Genomic DNA, 15,621 nt, shown 5'->3' on the forward strand with positions numbered 1-15,621 from the left:
GTTTTCCAAGATAAGCCAAGTTTGGTTAGGTGCTAACATGTTGCTGATGTTATTATAGTTTCTTAACCTGAAATACTATACGGATAATTTCTACACCAACTGGAAAGAAGATAACTGTTCCTGCAGTCTGTTCCTGCAGGTGCTTCAGTTTGACTTGCTATAGGGTTGGTGCTTTTTTTAAAAAAAAATTTTTTTTTTTAGCTAATCCTTAGTGCTTAACAATCAGCACGTTAAAAACTGCACCTATTTCAGTGCCATTAAATTGTGCTTGTTCTGCTTCTTTAACTCGGTGGACAAACTACTGGGCAGGGAAGGGCACAAGTTTATAAAGTAAGTTTTCTGATTAGAGAGAGAGAAAAAGCGGGTGGGGGGACCCTTTCACGTTGCCCCACAGTAGAAATCCTGCAAAGATTCCCCAGCACACAATCCCAAAAACTCAGACTCCCAGACTCTCAGTTATAGGGGAAGAAGGGACGATGACGACACGCCGAACGGGCAAATGCGATTGGTGCCGAGGTGCCTCCTCTGAACCAATCCGCAGGCATATTCGCGACGAGGAGGCGCGCTCGCGCTCTCTCTGTCTGTCTCTCAGCGAGGCTTCGGGTTGCCCCGAGCGACCGCCAATCCGATCCAAGAGTGAAAAAGCAAGACTAGTGCTTATTGGCTCTCCCCGGAGATATCTCTTTCAAAGCTTTGCCGGGATTGGTTAAGCATTGCACGCTTTCGGAGGGAAAGGAGATTGGGGGTAGGTCGGGCAACGCGTGGAGGGCCTTCTCTCATTATTGTTGTTGTTTTTGTTGTTATTTCTGTCTCCTGGCTCAATCCTTAGTAAAAATGTTTTTAGTCTGCCTTAGAGCAGGCAGGAATTCCACCGGGGAAACTTTGACCATGATAGCATCTCCCTGTTAGAAGTGCAGTAATTATTCCCTTAACCTTGTCTTTTAATCCTGTTTGTACTGTGAAGGCCACTTTGACTGGTTTGGGGTGGGGAAGAGAGGGAGAACTGAAGCATTTTCCCTTTCGTGCCATGATTAAAAGCAGGAAGAGGCAACGAGGTGCCCTACAAATATTTTAGGCAACAAGTCCCTTAATTCTTGAACGCTGGCTGGGACTTATGGGAGTTGTAGTCTGAAACGGTTCTCAGCTTTTTCCATCTAGAGTCCTGTCCATCAGTTTGTTAAGGAATGTGGGAGAAACAAAAATGTCTCTTGTTAAGATATACATGCATATATATAAATACATAAAATTATATATTATTTATGTGCTGACAAGGATTTCTGCATTACATTTATCACTTAGGGTTAAGTTTGAAAGACTTAACGTTTCAGTACCCTAAATTACTGAATGCCTTTTGGGCAGATTGGGGAGCGCTGATTTAAAACATGCAGAGTTGGATACACCAAGTTAGCCTGCTACCTTTTAGCACAACATGCTGGGTGAATCCAGCTGTTGTTTAGTCTTATGATAGTGTGCTGTACAAATTCAGAAAATTCATTTGATAACCATGCATAAGTTAACAGTGGACAAAGGTGTTGTGAGAATACAGGTACTGAGCTTCTCTTTCCCCAGGACTATCAGATCTGGGCTGCAAAAATCCACATGACTGGACCATGTGCTCTTTGCTGCCATCTAATTCTTTTTGGATTTTTCAAGTTCAGATCTGATAGTTTTGCTTCACCTTTTTGTCCCACCCTTTCCACCTTGGTGTTACTAACACTTTCTAATTAACCTATTTTACAGGCCTGGGAAAACTTATAACCTATTTTACAGGCCTGGGAATAGTAGCACAGCACATAAGTAAATGAAGCAACCAGAAAGAGTGGCATCTTTATTTCCTATTTGAAAGCAGAGGGGTCCTGATGCAGATGAAAAAGAAGTGGCAAGACTGTTAATAGGTAGGTCTGAATTATTCCTTTATTATAAATTTGGGACTGAGAAAAATGTAAGAATCCAGCTGGATTCAGTCAAAAGTCTATTCTTGCCCAGCACACTCTTATAATGTAGTGGTGAGACAAATGTATCTATGATGCCCAGTAAAAAGAACATAAATGCAACCATCTTCCTTCATTGCTCTTATCCCCCTCCCTAGCGTTCTGCCCCTGATCATGGAGGTTCTTTTCTCATAGAAGAATTGACTGGCCTCTCCTCTTGTATGAATTGAGCTAATTATTGTTTAAGGACATCCAAGCAGAGGGTGTTATCCTATGTATAGCCGAGATTTCCTAAATTAAGTTTCTCATAATTTTTGTTGAATATCCCTAAAGTACCAAATCATAGCCACTGTATCTTACTGAAGAATCCTGGCTTTGCAGACTTTGTATCCCAGATCTGAAAGGGAGAGATGGTATTATCTCTCTACTAGACCTTTTCTATATCAAATGTATCACAAGTATCAGATAAAAGGGGGAGGAGGGGTTGGGTTTCCCTTTGTTTTCCTCTCCTCCTCCTTTTTAGAGAGTGAGTGTATGTATATTATTTACTATTTTTTATGTGTATTTTTATATTTTGTAAATGTCTTTGAGGTATTTTCATAGCAAGTAACTTAAATATATTAAATAATAATAACAGGTTTACAGAAGCTTCCTTTGCCTTTTCTTGACCTTTCAGATAAAAGGATGACTGGTACAATACTTGGAGTTGGGCCTGGAGTATTCATTTTGGCTCTGGTATGGGTCTTGGCTTTACTGCTGTGCATGTTGTTATCCAGAGCTTCTGGACTCGCTAGGTAAGATCTCTACTACTGGCAAAATAAATGGAGGGGAAGTTACTCCTTATGTGGATTTTAGGCAAACCTTAAGAAAGCAGTCCTACCCCAGAGGAGATTTTTATGCAGATGCTTGGTGACCTTCTGCTGCAGATTCTTATCCTGAATTATCCTACCACTTACCTAATAAAAAGGAGATAAATGTTAACAAAGAGAGACTTTTCATGGTGATGAACGCTGGTAACCGGAGCAGCAGTGAGGTTATTTTTTTATTAGATCATTAAACTCTCTGGGGTGTTAGCTATGTCAGTTTCCAAATGTTTATCCTTGAGTATGTTTACCTGTCAGGGCAATAGCTCTTAGATAAGCAAAGCATGATCCAGTCTCCAGGAAGCTTCCCTAGCATTTCTTCTCCTGCTCATTCACCAAGTTCTATTTCTTTCCACTGCTGAGCATAATTCTGTACTCTTGAGTTGGCTGCAGCAAAGTGCTGCAGCGTACAGCAGTCTGGCCCTAACAAGGAGATTTTACATAGCCTGCCTGACTACCATTGCATGTCCCTGGTCCAGTGGAATGCTCCCACTTGACCATGCTGACAATTGGCCTGCTGACATGTGTACAAAGGTGATTTAGTCCTTTCAACAGAATCATTCCTCTCTTGCTCTCTCAGGCACCTGCTGTTTCTCATTAATGCTCATGTTGTCCTCTGTGAGTTTTCTTAATCATGTCTGGCATTGTTTTTTTGTATTAGTGTCACATTTAAAGCTTTCTTTGAAGTAGGAAAGCTTTTACACAATTTCAAACATCTTCACTCCGTGCTGTAGCTATATAGCATCTTCCACTTTCTGTTTTTTTTCCTTCATTCTGACTTGCTAGTGAACTGTTCTCTGAATATCTGGAGAGGCTATTCCAATGAGAATATTAGAGCCTGTAATAAGTGGTTGTTCAGTAATACCTTTTCTTCTCAAGCGAATGGAGCATTCTCATATTGTCTATTCATATTTAGCACTATAGTAACAGAAAGCCAAACTAGAGCTGCTTATGGTTGCTGGAAGTATCTCATAATGTACAATGTTAGGAAGTGGCTGAATTAACCACTTCTCATAATCCCTGAAGGTGACTACTAAACTTGAAAGAACCATGGCGTTCCTTTTTTTTAACCAGAAGTTTAATATGCATCATGTTAAGATTGTTTGTTAAGATTGGATGAAAGCATAAGAAATTTTTGTGAAATGTTTTGCACTTTGTTTTCAAAAATACTGTGCTTGTGTGACTATATGATTTTGCAGGAGAGAATATTGTTAAAAGGTACTCTAAAAAGTTACATGAAATGAAAATTGACAATCAGATATCTTGTACTTAATATAACAACACATGTAAATTCATTTTCTAGCTTCTCATGGCATGGCATAAATTATTAGACAACTGTTTGGAATTTCTTTTTTAAAAGTGAAATGGTATCAAATGGATTTCTAAAAACAATTTTTTTTTTACAACCTTGCTGTTTCTGTGTTAATATTCTTTGCAGTGGAGACAGATTCGCCCCAAATCAATTCAGAGCATCTTCATAGGTGTAATAGCACTTGTTCCTGTAAATTTTACCATTAGGTTGTAATCTTTAAAATCTTTGTGATATGACTAGGCCTTTAATTTGCTAGTAAATAGTTGAAAATAGTGATACTGCAATTCATTTGGAGAATTTCAGTAACTGGGCTGATTAGAAGTATAATGGATATATTTGTAAATGTATACATTATGTGTGAAGTTATCAGCTTATAACCTGATGCCAAGCACTTTCCATGGCTTCTTCCTTTTCCCTTCCTGGACCTGATGGTTCACAGAAGATGTTATGACATGGCTGGTAGAGGAAAAGATGGGAACCCCAGAGTTTACCTTCTTTCCTTCTTCATCAAAAGATGTAAAGACATATATCTAATTTCTAGCTTATGAGCAATAACTAATGTAGGTTATATACCAAATAAGTAATGCTGGTATTCAGATCTTGTGGTATTTTTGCATTAACTTTCTATTTCTCTAGGTTTTCAGTCATTCTGGTTTTCTTTGCTGCTGTGATCATCACTTTAACCTTGTTGCTTTTTCCTCGTGCCAGCAAGTTTCCAGCACCAGCTACTGAAATTAAGGTAAAAGTGTTTGAAAACCTTACACATGGTATCAACATGTTATGTCTCAGCTGTTGATGAAACCAAGAGAAACACAGTTTTTGAGCTGATTGAGCACATGGACTAAGTATAGTCTCAATGAAATACATCACCCCAAGCGGAGAGTTAATTGCCTGTTTCTCAACTGCTGTCAGAACAAGAGAGGCCTTGCTGGAGGTGATGAGAGAAAGAACAAGAGCTAGAATGCTGTTAGAAACTTCAGGCTGGGCTTGGCAGTTGGGTAAGACTTAGGCTAAGAGAGGGTGGATCCTTTGGATTCATGATGAACTTATGGCAGGCTAAGAGATCGAGGATAGGCTGGATGCTGTTTTGGAGCACATTGTCTGGCGGTAAAGAAGGAAAATGAAGTAGCCTCTCATAATGAGTTGTTTGAGAGAAATCAGAAGTTCCTGAAAGTTGCTTCTTTTACTTGCCTGAAATTATAGAGGTCTGATCAGACATTAAAAAATGAAGAATATTTTCAGAGTTTAACTAAAAGATCAGACTGTCTGGTTTAGATATCTGAATTCCCATTCTCTAAACCCAAACTATTTTGGGTGGTTGGAGGCAGGCAGTAGAAGATTCCCATTGGTTACAATGACTTGTCAAGTGACTTTTGCATCTGAAGCTTCTGCTATTTCTTACCCAGAGAAATCAAAAAGGAAATAGGAGGCATGTTGGAAACAGGGTATAGGCTTCCTATACTGGCTGATGGTTTATGAGTCTGAAATTTGATCCAGCTCGTCTCCGCATAAAGCATCCTACTTTATATGTAGCCATGTTTGAAGGATTTCTCTCCAAGATGTACATTTGCCAAGCAATAATGATGGATTCCTGTTGTATGAGTATAGTTGAGAATCAAGCAAGATTACAGTGCCATTATAATAGTTGTAATTACTAAGACTTGTATTGGAAATAAATTTACCACAAGCAAAATCGATTCAGATAATATTTCATGGGAAGTGTAACAGTGTTAATGATCTTCAGGATATATATTTTTTAAAAATAACAGATTATGTTTGATTTTTTCCTGCTATGTATCATTATATCAATCTGTATAAGGGGTATTGTAGTTTGGCTGAGATTAGTCAGAGGCTCCATTTGCAATACACATAGAATGTCCCATCTGATATTACTCTTGCATTCATTTGCTTCCATTATTTTGCTTTCTTCCAGTGTTGAACATTTTATTTGCATCTGTTGGGATTTCTTCTTAGGGTAGTGAGAACTTTTGATAGTCCAAATATCCAGGAAGTATGTGGAGGAGAAGGGGGAAGAGTTCAGTTCACATTTTTGCTCGTAGAAGGTTCTATCTGCACTATAGGTGGGATGGATTGTAGTTTGTTGGTGAAGCACACTTCTACTAAGTACACATCCATATGATCCAACCACCTCTACATTTTTCTTTCATACTGATTACTTACCTTTGTATTCCGTTCATATTTGTCTAGCCTCTGTTCATTCTTGACCCTAATGTATCTATCCATTTTTCCATCTTAAGTAAATATTACACAGTTTCCCATTGATTGCATTTATTCAAAATGTTGCACCTTTTATCCCAAAACTCAGCTCTGGTTCTTTCATCATTATCAGTCACTTAAGTGTATTGTGCATCTGTCGCCAAGCTATGGATTTTTATTTGTTTGTTCATTCAATTTGTATTGTCATATGTGACTCTGGGCAGCTCACAACAATTAAAAACAACAGCAAGAACAATAAAAAATATATAAATACGAGCAACAGACATACAACCATACTAAAACTGCTATTAAAAACCCAATTAAACACAAAACACAGCAAGTAAAAACAATTGGTACATCCAATTCAGTATAACCATTGGAGAGGCTCTCCACTACCACCAGACCCCTAAGCACAGTGGTACAGCCATGTCTTCAAGGCCTTCCTAAAATTCTTACTTTCATACACACTATAACAACCCAGAATATATTCATAGTTTCTGAAATGTATTTTAGGTCTTTCATTCTTGATTAAACCTATACCTTTACTGCTTGTAACCATCAGCTCTACTCCACAAGATCAGACCCCTTCATTCAGATCTATTACATTCTTCCCTTTTCTTTCAGTTTCACACATGCACAAAGTTTCTAGTTTTCTCTTTCATTTCATTCATTAATTCATACTGTTTGCCATTTATTCCTCTTCTATTTGAAGTCAAAATCTTCCATACACTGATCATTCATCACTAGATGGACACACTGATATTGACCTCCTCACATTCATCATGACATTATGTGAAAGTTTGGGCTGACCAAAGCCATGATGAATGGACAAGGAGTTTAAGACAGGTAAGGTGCAGACTGGTTACTAGCCTTAGCATCCATGCCAGATTCAGCACTCCTTTAAGGAGAATACCAGTAAGGTTTGGTACATTTTGGACAGTATTTCAAAACTTAGTTTTACCCAAGCATGCTCACACTGTTCTGTGTAAATGATGTCTCTAATCTAGAGGCTATCTTGCAAGTCAGCATATTGTTGCCCTGCATACCACCAACTCTGAGATACATGCAGTGTAACTGATATATACTCAGGATGTTTGGGCAAACAACATTTAAATTTAACTTCAAAATGAACAAATTCATTTAATATGATCTCCTGACAAGTATTTAATAATAATTTCCCTGTAACACATTAACAATTACAAAAAATTGGTAACTTTTGAAGGGTTTCTGGCACTGTAAGTTTTCGTTTTGATGTAAAAGGTACAGTGGTACCTCGGTTCACGAACTTAATTCGTTCCGCGACTCTGGTCGCGAACCTAATTGGTCGTGAACCAAATCAAATTTTCCCATAAGGTTCAATGTAAATACGGTTAATCCATTCTGACCCCTCCGAATTTGGTCGCGACCTGATTTTTGATCGTGTCCTGAATCAAATTTCCCCATAAGGTTCAATGTAATTACGGTTAATCCGTTCTGAACCATTTTTTTTAAAAAACCGCAAAAATATGACACAAAGTACAGTACGAAGAGAGAGAACGCTAACCTTGCTCGACACGACTTCTGGCGTGGAGGACAGGAAGGCGGGTGGGGAGGCGGTTACTGCTTGGAGGGAGAGTCCCCCTCCCTACAGGAAGCCGCGACCACGTGTCACGGGAGGGAAAATGGCCGCGGATCCTGTTCGTAACCCGATCCGGCGTTCGCGAACGGAGGCAAAATTTTGCGAACGGAGCTGTTCATGACCCGAATTGGTCGTGAACAGAAGCATTCGTGAACCGAGGTACCACTGTATTTGGCAACCTCATTTACAATGAGGATAAAAGATTGGGCTAATAGGTGATGGAAAATACTTAGAATCGTGGAGAGCCACCACCCGTAACAGGAAATAATATTAGGCTAAATTAAGGTTCTTTTATTCCGTTGGATACTGGAGACATCTAATTCCAGACTGAAGTTTTGTTGTTGCTGTTCTAACATTGGGACTGGAGGGTTTTTTTTGTTTTTTTTAATGTTTCTTACTGAAACTAAGTGGCTCTTTACCCCCAGACATGAAAAAACAGCTATAAAAAATAAAGTGTTTAAGCTGGAAAGAGAAGTCTTGAAAGGAACCCTTACATTACTCACCATATTAGGTACCTTAAGCAGCCCTGTGAGAGGAAATGCTTTTACACTGAGGTTTGTTTGCAAAGGGAATGTGCTTCCATGATGGGTTATTCATAGGGATTTTTTCCCCCATTAGATACAGAAAATGCCTTGCTTTTCTAGGTGTCTGTTGCATGTTAAAAGGAAACTTCAGTTATAACTGCTTGTTAAACTATTGGAGAAATTGTCTCATTTCTGCTTCACCTCTTGTTTTGATGAAAAGATTCTTCAATAGTGTCAAACAATTAGATTTGCATTCTGAAGTTTAGATTTCATACAATTTCCTACTTCCTGTCTCCTGAAATTCTGTTCTTTCTGCCTATAATCCTGATGTGGGACAGACTAATAACACCTAACCTTGTACTTTTTTGTTAATTTGGACTTGCACATATATTTGATTTGATAAATAGGGATAACTAAATGCACTCCTGGTGTGAGTCATCGGCACTTCTGTTGTGTTCATTTGAAATACTGATTTTCCAGTCTCCTGTTTTGTCCTAATACTTCTGAACCACAGGTAGCACACTAAAAAGTGAAATACAGTGGTGCATATCATGATCAGTCATGGTTTGATTAACAAGTCACAGTTCTCTGGGCATAAAGAACTGTTTTATAAATTACAATGGCTGGGTTTATACACCATGCTAAACCAAAGCCAAACAGGCTACATTAAGGCATAGTGCTGTATTTGAAACCAGCCAGTGTTTCTTCCCTGTCTTTGACTTGTTGTCCTGTTAGCTTTTCATACAACTATTTTATTCCACTTTATCTGTTTGCAAGGAAGGTCATAATTAACCCAAAGCAGCATTTTGTCCAGTATGTTGTCTCCCGTAAAGACTAATTAAATGACCCTACGCAGCATATTCAAAGGATAAGAAAGCAATGCCTTTGTGTTAGCTTTGCTTACAAACAGTTGGCGCACAGTTGAATATTGCCTCTGAACATAAAGATTTCATTTAGTCATCATGGCTAATATTTATTATTGGAGACATCCAATGTGGGTTTGTTTTAAAGTCAGCGGTCTTTGCTGTAATTTGCAGCATGTTCTGCTAATATTGTATTCACCAAATATTACAAAAATTGCCCTTAATGAATGCCTCTTTTCATAGCTTTTTATAACCACTAATAACCCTGTGTAATTTGAAAACTATTTTTCACTATTCTCCATGGTGGGAAGTCTTAAGCCAATGCTGTTCCTTTTATGGGACTGTCCCATATCTGACTCTTCACCTAATAACTTTTCTGCTTCTCATAGTCTCAGATACCTAATCCTACAATTAAATAGGGAAATTGATGCTTTATTATACAACATGTATCAAGCGGAATCTTTGACCCAAAGGATTCCTCGGTTTCTTCATTTTCTCTCTCTCTCTCTCTCTCTTTTTTAAAAGCAGATAAGAACCCTGGCCTGTTCTTTTACCTTTGGTTTTTTAAAAATTTCCACACTGAAAAGTTCTTAACTGTCTGAGATTCAATTTTTTTTAACTACTATTTTTTATCTAGAAATAAGACCCACCTTCTTTTGCAAAGAATGCTCTGTAATTAATTGGCAGTAAAGATTGCATTTTAATTGTGATGAACACAACTAGTCGTCTTTAATCTTGGGAGCTATTTTTATTTCTCTAGGCACAGACAGTTGGCTGGTGCTTTTACCTTATTAGAGAGCCCCCCCCCCCATCCTTCCTCCAGGGGCAAGTATAGTCCTACCTGTTCCCAGTGAATCACACTTTTACTAGTACAGCTGATGCTTCCAGCAGATTCCACCAATAATCAGATGTTCCTCTAGGCTTTTACCTGCTGCTAGATTAACCCTCCAAAGTGGTCTGAATTTCTGTTAAGAGCTGTGTGTCTCTTTCTCAGATCAACTTCAGAGGAAATTGATTCCTCCTTCACAGAGATTTCTCAGATCTAATTATTTAGATTCTGTATTCATTCTGAAGCCATTCGGTCCTTGTCTCCTTGATGATGGGAGTGCTGTGCTTCCTGCAGGGCTCCTTCCTGACCATGTTCCTGCACATCTCTGCCATCAGCACACTTGAGCAGCACAGAGGATTGTCTTAGCTGGAGCTTTCTTCTGAAGGGCTTTTTATCCAGTGCCTCAGTTTATAGGACAGCCAATGCTGCCCTTCACCACAAGGGAGGTAGATGTCATTTCTGAAGGGAAAGCATCTGTAAAAGCTCCATGTGTCTTTTTTGTATTGTTTTGTTTAGATTATTCCATGTTTCCTATGTCTAATTCAGTTATATATTCAGTCTAGCACTGGCAAAGAAAAAACACCCATCCAGTCTGGCCCATTTTTGATATTGAAGACAGGCCAATCACTACTGACTGCTAGATGAAGTTCAAGACAGGATGCAGGTAGAACCCCTGGTTCTGCTAGAAACAAGAATAAATCTATCCTTCGCACATCTCCTTGGTTTTTTAAATCAGGAGTAGCAGTGGAAACTGGACAGCAGAATAGCAGAATGTGTGGGCTTGAGAGACAGGGCAGTACCACAGAAGAGTTCATTTGGGGGATCTTTAGAGTTAACCTTAGCAGGAGGTTAAGCACAATAGAATGTCAATAATGCCTGCACAGAGCTTTCAGCACCCAAAATCTGCTAATTGGCTAATTAAAAAGTAAAGCTTGTTGAATGAGCAAACATCTCACCCACAGGAGGTTTGTCCTGTAGCTGGAGAGAGGTCAAACTTGCATTAATCTTGTTTTGTGAAACTTGCCTTCACTGTAAACACAGTGGGTCATGGAGGCCCAGGAGCTGGAAAGGTGATTTTGCATTGTTTCTCTTATTGCAGAGGCAAAGGTAAATTGGATCTTACTCTATGCTTTTCATATTGGGGGAGGGGGGGGTCTTTTATGTGCAGACAAAAGTTTTTAATTCCTTTTGTCCCCTCTGCCCTGGCTTGTAAATACATCTGCATTTTTAGGATAAATTGTCCATAGTTACTGTCAGAGCTCTGAGTGACTTATGCAGGCAAGGTGCAGTTAAGGGTAGCCAGAGCACAAACATATACCTGTACTGAAGTCTGAAACTATTTCACCGTGGATATTTCCTTGGTTTGCTTATTCATTCTTTGCTTATTGGTTCTTTTTTCTTTCCAACCCAACAGAACGTTGGAAAGAAATTATGTAAAGGAACTTCAAATTCCATTTGTTAGTAGCATAACCCTCCCCCAAACTTATGAGACTGAATTGAGTGTTAAGAAGCGAGCAAAAAAGTCGCTGGAAAACTGGAGCACGAAAACGTCCTGCTTGTGGGTCCCCAGTGAGATATGATTGGCCATAGTGAGAACAGATTGCAGAACTAATGGTTCTTTGAACATATCCAGCAGTGCTATTCTGTTCATAATGTTTCTCTATTTTGCCTATTTACATACTGTATTTCAGTTGTGTTTAGTCAGTATTTTAGTTTGAAAAATAATACAATTAGTAAAATCAAAGCAGTGAGCAAAATAAACCCATCCTATTAATAATTTTTTTAAAAAAAAAACCTAGCTGTTAAAGTAGATTCCGGCACAGAGGTTGTACCACAAAGTCTGGTAGAATAAAATCCCCCCAGCACAGAAAAGCTCGAGCAATAATATCAAGCGAGCCTCCCTAAAGAGGTGATTCTGGAAGTGGGGTGCCACAAATGAAACAGCCCTGCTCTCAGTCACCAACCAACTCATCTCAGATGACAAGAAAACATGTAGGGGAGCCTTAGCATGTGCAAAAAGTGATACAAGAAGTAGCATTCTTTCAGTTTAAAGACATTTAATGCTGAAGAGATCTTCTGCCACAATTGTGACTTATGATGTTATATTCTCAGATTGTAGACACCTTCTTCATTGGTCGCTTCATCCTGCTCTCCATTTTAAGCGTGGTTTTCCTGGGATGCTTGTTTTTGCTTCTGACTCACCACCTTCTGCAACCTGTGTACGCCAAACCAATGAGATCCAGCACCTAAAATAATTGGCTGCTACTCTTTGATGGTACTTGGCCATAAGAACATTTCCCATTCCTGTGACTGAAGACACAAGATTTAATTCCATTAATCAGAATGTATTGTTCACAGATGCTTAAAATATACAACATTTGTATAATATGGTATCTTGAGTTTTTCAAGATATGAGAAGTTTCAAATACAGTAGAATAAGTACAACCAAATGTAACATGCGTTCTAAGTTTTTCCTTTTGTTTTCTACCTTCAGTTAACTGAAAACGTATTTGTACAAAGATGTGTTTGAATAACAGTTCAGATAATGCTGATTGAATCTCACACAATATCTGTTGTAGTATTGGTAACTGCCCTTTTGCCAGAGCAGTATATTAAATAAATAAAAATGCATTCACATTAAATGATTAAACGTCAATCTGGTTTGTAACCAGTTTGTTTTCCTCCAGGCTCTGTATAGAGAAACCTTGCTTGTGAATTTCTTTTTAGTACTTTCTGTATTTATTGGATTTAATTTAATGGATCCCCAAGGGCTTATTTATTGTCTATCCCTCCTTCCTGATACAGGTGAGAGATGCTAATGAGTCCCTCTGAGCAGTCCCTTGGCCAAATTGTTCCAGGAGGACAAAAAAGAAACAGATCATTTTTCTTCACCAACAGATGATCACTGTTGCTAAAGTATAGAGAGAGCAACCCATATCATATATTTGTTCTGGGGGTTACATCTCACAGATTTGTTTGGCTGAGACAATATTCAGTTTTGTATCTGCCCACATACACAAGAACAAAATGCCTTAATAGGTGAGTCAGAAATGTCAGGTGCACATCCATACTTACAGTTTGATGTCCCCTACTGGATTCTGGATTTCGCATGTTACATTGTTAGTATGTCTTGCATGAACATATTCGTAAAATTCCGTTCATGTTAATTGCAATTATTCTCCAGGAATCAGATGTCCAGGACTACATACATTCTAGTGTGTTGGACTCATAATCTCTCATAATCTCTAACCAGCATGAGCAGCCTGGCACGGAATATGTAAACTGATTGAAATCAGTGGGCTGAGTCATATCTTAACTGTATCTTACATGTCAAATTAATATGCTGCCTTTCCACTAAAAATAATACTCAAAAGTTGGCTAATATTAAAATGTGCAAACATTACATCATAAAAACATAAAAATACATAAGAAAAAAAAACCCATTACTTACCAGATTACAATGTCACATGATTTCACAGTCATGATCATAAGGGCTATAGTTCTGCTTTACTATAGAATGTAGAAGCCAAACTTAGTAGCAAATTGTATATTATCATTACTTGACTTTCTATATTATTATGGGTGTTTAGTTGGTTTTGTTGATCATTACTTATCATGAATGTTTTAGCTGTTGATTTATGATTATGATTATAACGCACCAGGAGTCACTGGGACATTAGATGGTATACAAATGGAATGAATGAATGAATGAATGAATGAATGAATGAATGAATGAATGAATGAATGAATGAATGAATGAATGATATTTGTATCATGAAGCTGCAAAATTGTGAAATTACATTAATTTTAATGGTGGCTCAGTATTCATGATATTGTCTCTATAGGTTTGTTATCATGGTATGCCGTTTTGCATGACATTTCTGCTGTATGCACTTTTAAGGACATTGCAGACCCAGATCAGATCTTTATCCTAATATTCTACTTATCTCTTTGGGGTCAGTGCCTTTGCTTTGATCATCTAGGTTCTTGTTCAGTCATCCTCCTCAGGCAATTCCAGTGTCCTTGGACTGAGATCCCCCATTTTATTGGCATTAATCACAGAATAATTTTAATATGGGGTAAACCGAATAAAGTTGAAATGGAGAAGAGACTCTTACCTCTCTTTCCTTAATGAAAGAGGTATGGGAGATGGTCAAGGGCTCTTTCTAACAAGATTGTAGATAAGATATCCTAACTTCATTAGATACTTGCCTTGGGAATGAATAATAATAATAAAAAAAAACCTGACAGGATAATTTTAAAATAGCTGAACCTTCTTTTTAACAAGAGAAATAAGTGGGAAAGTAATTGGCCAACTAAGGAATACTTAAGAAGCCAGCAGGGACAGCTTCCTGAAATAGATTCGTGGTGTTTCCATATCATATATTAATTGGCATCAGATGACTTGGAAAGCCATAAAAACCAGGATGGGGGGGAGGTGGCAAGTCATTACAAATTATGGAGATCCTGGTTCTTCTGATTTTATTTTTTTTAAAAAGTGTTTTTACAGACCAAAATGGCAGTGGTCTTAGTGATAAAGTATAAAACTGTATTCATTTCTTCAGAGTAAAGGTTTAAAAACTAGGTGCTTTGGTGTTCCAAGAAGCTTTAATGTTACATCTTTATTATTTTTTTAGGTTTTTTTCCCATCTAAGGATGAACTTTTTGTATGCTCTGTTGAAGTGAATCACTTCGCATAATCTCCTGCTTCCCCATCTTTGCTTGAATTCTTTTTCTTTCTATCATTACATTGAATGTATTAAATTCTCCACTGATTACTAACTGTTGCTTATTTGATTGGCTTATATTTTATTAGCCTCAGATATTTTGAGGGGATGAATTCCTTATAATTGTCAACTGTGTGTTGTTTGATTGCCGTACATACTGTACATCTCAAATATTATTTAATCAATTGTATTGATTGGTTATTAATTATAGTTTCAATATTGGGCTTCCAGAATGCATAAACCCGTTTAATGACCTACAGTATAATATTATGGTCCCAATGGCACCGTTGGAGTCTTTAGCTCTACATGCAGCTGTCCTCTATTAAAAGGGCTATCCAGCCTGCATAACTTTAGGATTAAAAAAAGCATAAGGGGGAGAAGACTTTGTCTATAAGACGTAACTCCGAAGAGGCAACTTCATTCAGACCCAGGGCCGTATGTGGCTGTGAGCAGTTCTACATCCTGAAATAATGGCAGGAGCAGAAGAAAAAGATGACCACATCTAGGACAGAAGCTATACGTGTTAATTTAGTTGCCACATTTAAAAAGAGCTGGGGGGGCAAGACCCCAGGGATTAGGAAAGTGTATACTGTACCCGATGCTTGATGTTAGGTTGGGCACCCGTGATAGGGCACCTTGTCAGATGTTTTGCTGCTCTGTGAGGTCAGTGCAAACGAGCACGTTTCTGTATCTGTGCTTGCTTTTGTCCTTTATGGATAAGTGCTCAGCCTAACCAG

General features: G+C 38.2%; 1 protein-coding gene across 1 annotated transcript; it reads left to right on the forward strand.

The window, feature by feature from the left end:
• The first annotated feature begins 640 nt into the window (after nt 1–640).
• TMEM218 (transmembrane protein 218) lies at nt 641–14,921 on the forward strand. The gene is made up of 5 exons (XM_007432072.4): nt 641–745; nt 1,741–1,895; nt 2,608–2,725; nt 4,743–4,845; nt 12,270–14,921. Exons 3-5 carry the CDS (start codon nt 2,616–2,618, stop codon nt 12,405–12,407), a joined length of 351 nt encoding a protein of 116 aa, XP_007432134.1. The 5' UTR covers nt 641–745; nt 1,741–1,895; nt 2,608–2,615; the 3' UTR covers nt 12,408–14,921.
• Nucleotides 14,922–15,621: the final 700 nt, after the last annotated feature.

This window comes from Python bivittatus, unplaced genomic scaffold (assembly GCF_059951505.1).
Source record: "Python bivittatus isolate LINGU-HERP-01145 unplaced genomic scaffold, Pbiv_v1 ctg000320_np1212, whole genome shotgun sequence".
NCBI classification, from domain to species: Eukaryota; Metazoa; Chordata; class Lepidosauria; order Squamata; family Pythonidae; genus Python; species Python bivittatus.

What these genes read in the sequence shown, in the direction of transcription:
- TMEM218 (XM_007432072.4), top strand. Translation starts at nt 2,616, where the DNA reads ATGACTGGTACAATACTTGGAGTTGGGCCTGGAGTATTCATTTTGGCT. An exon ending in AGAGCTTCTGGACTCGCTAG is followed by an intron (nt 2,726 to 4,742) that starts GTAAGATCTCTA and finishes CTATTTCTCTAG; the next exon opens with GTTTTCAGTCATTCTGGTTT. An exon ending in CACCAGCTACTGAAATTAAG is followed by an intron (nt 4,846 to 12,269) that starts GTAAAAGTGTTT and finishes TTATATTCTCAG; the next exon opens with ATTGTAGACACCTTCTTCAT.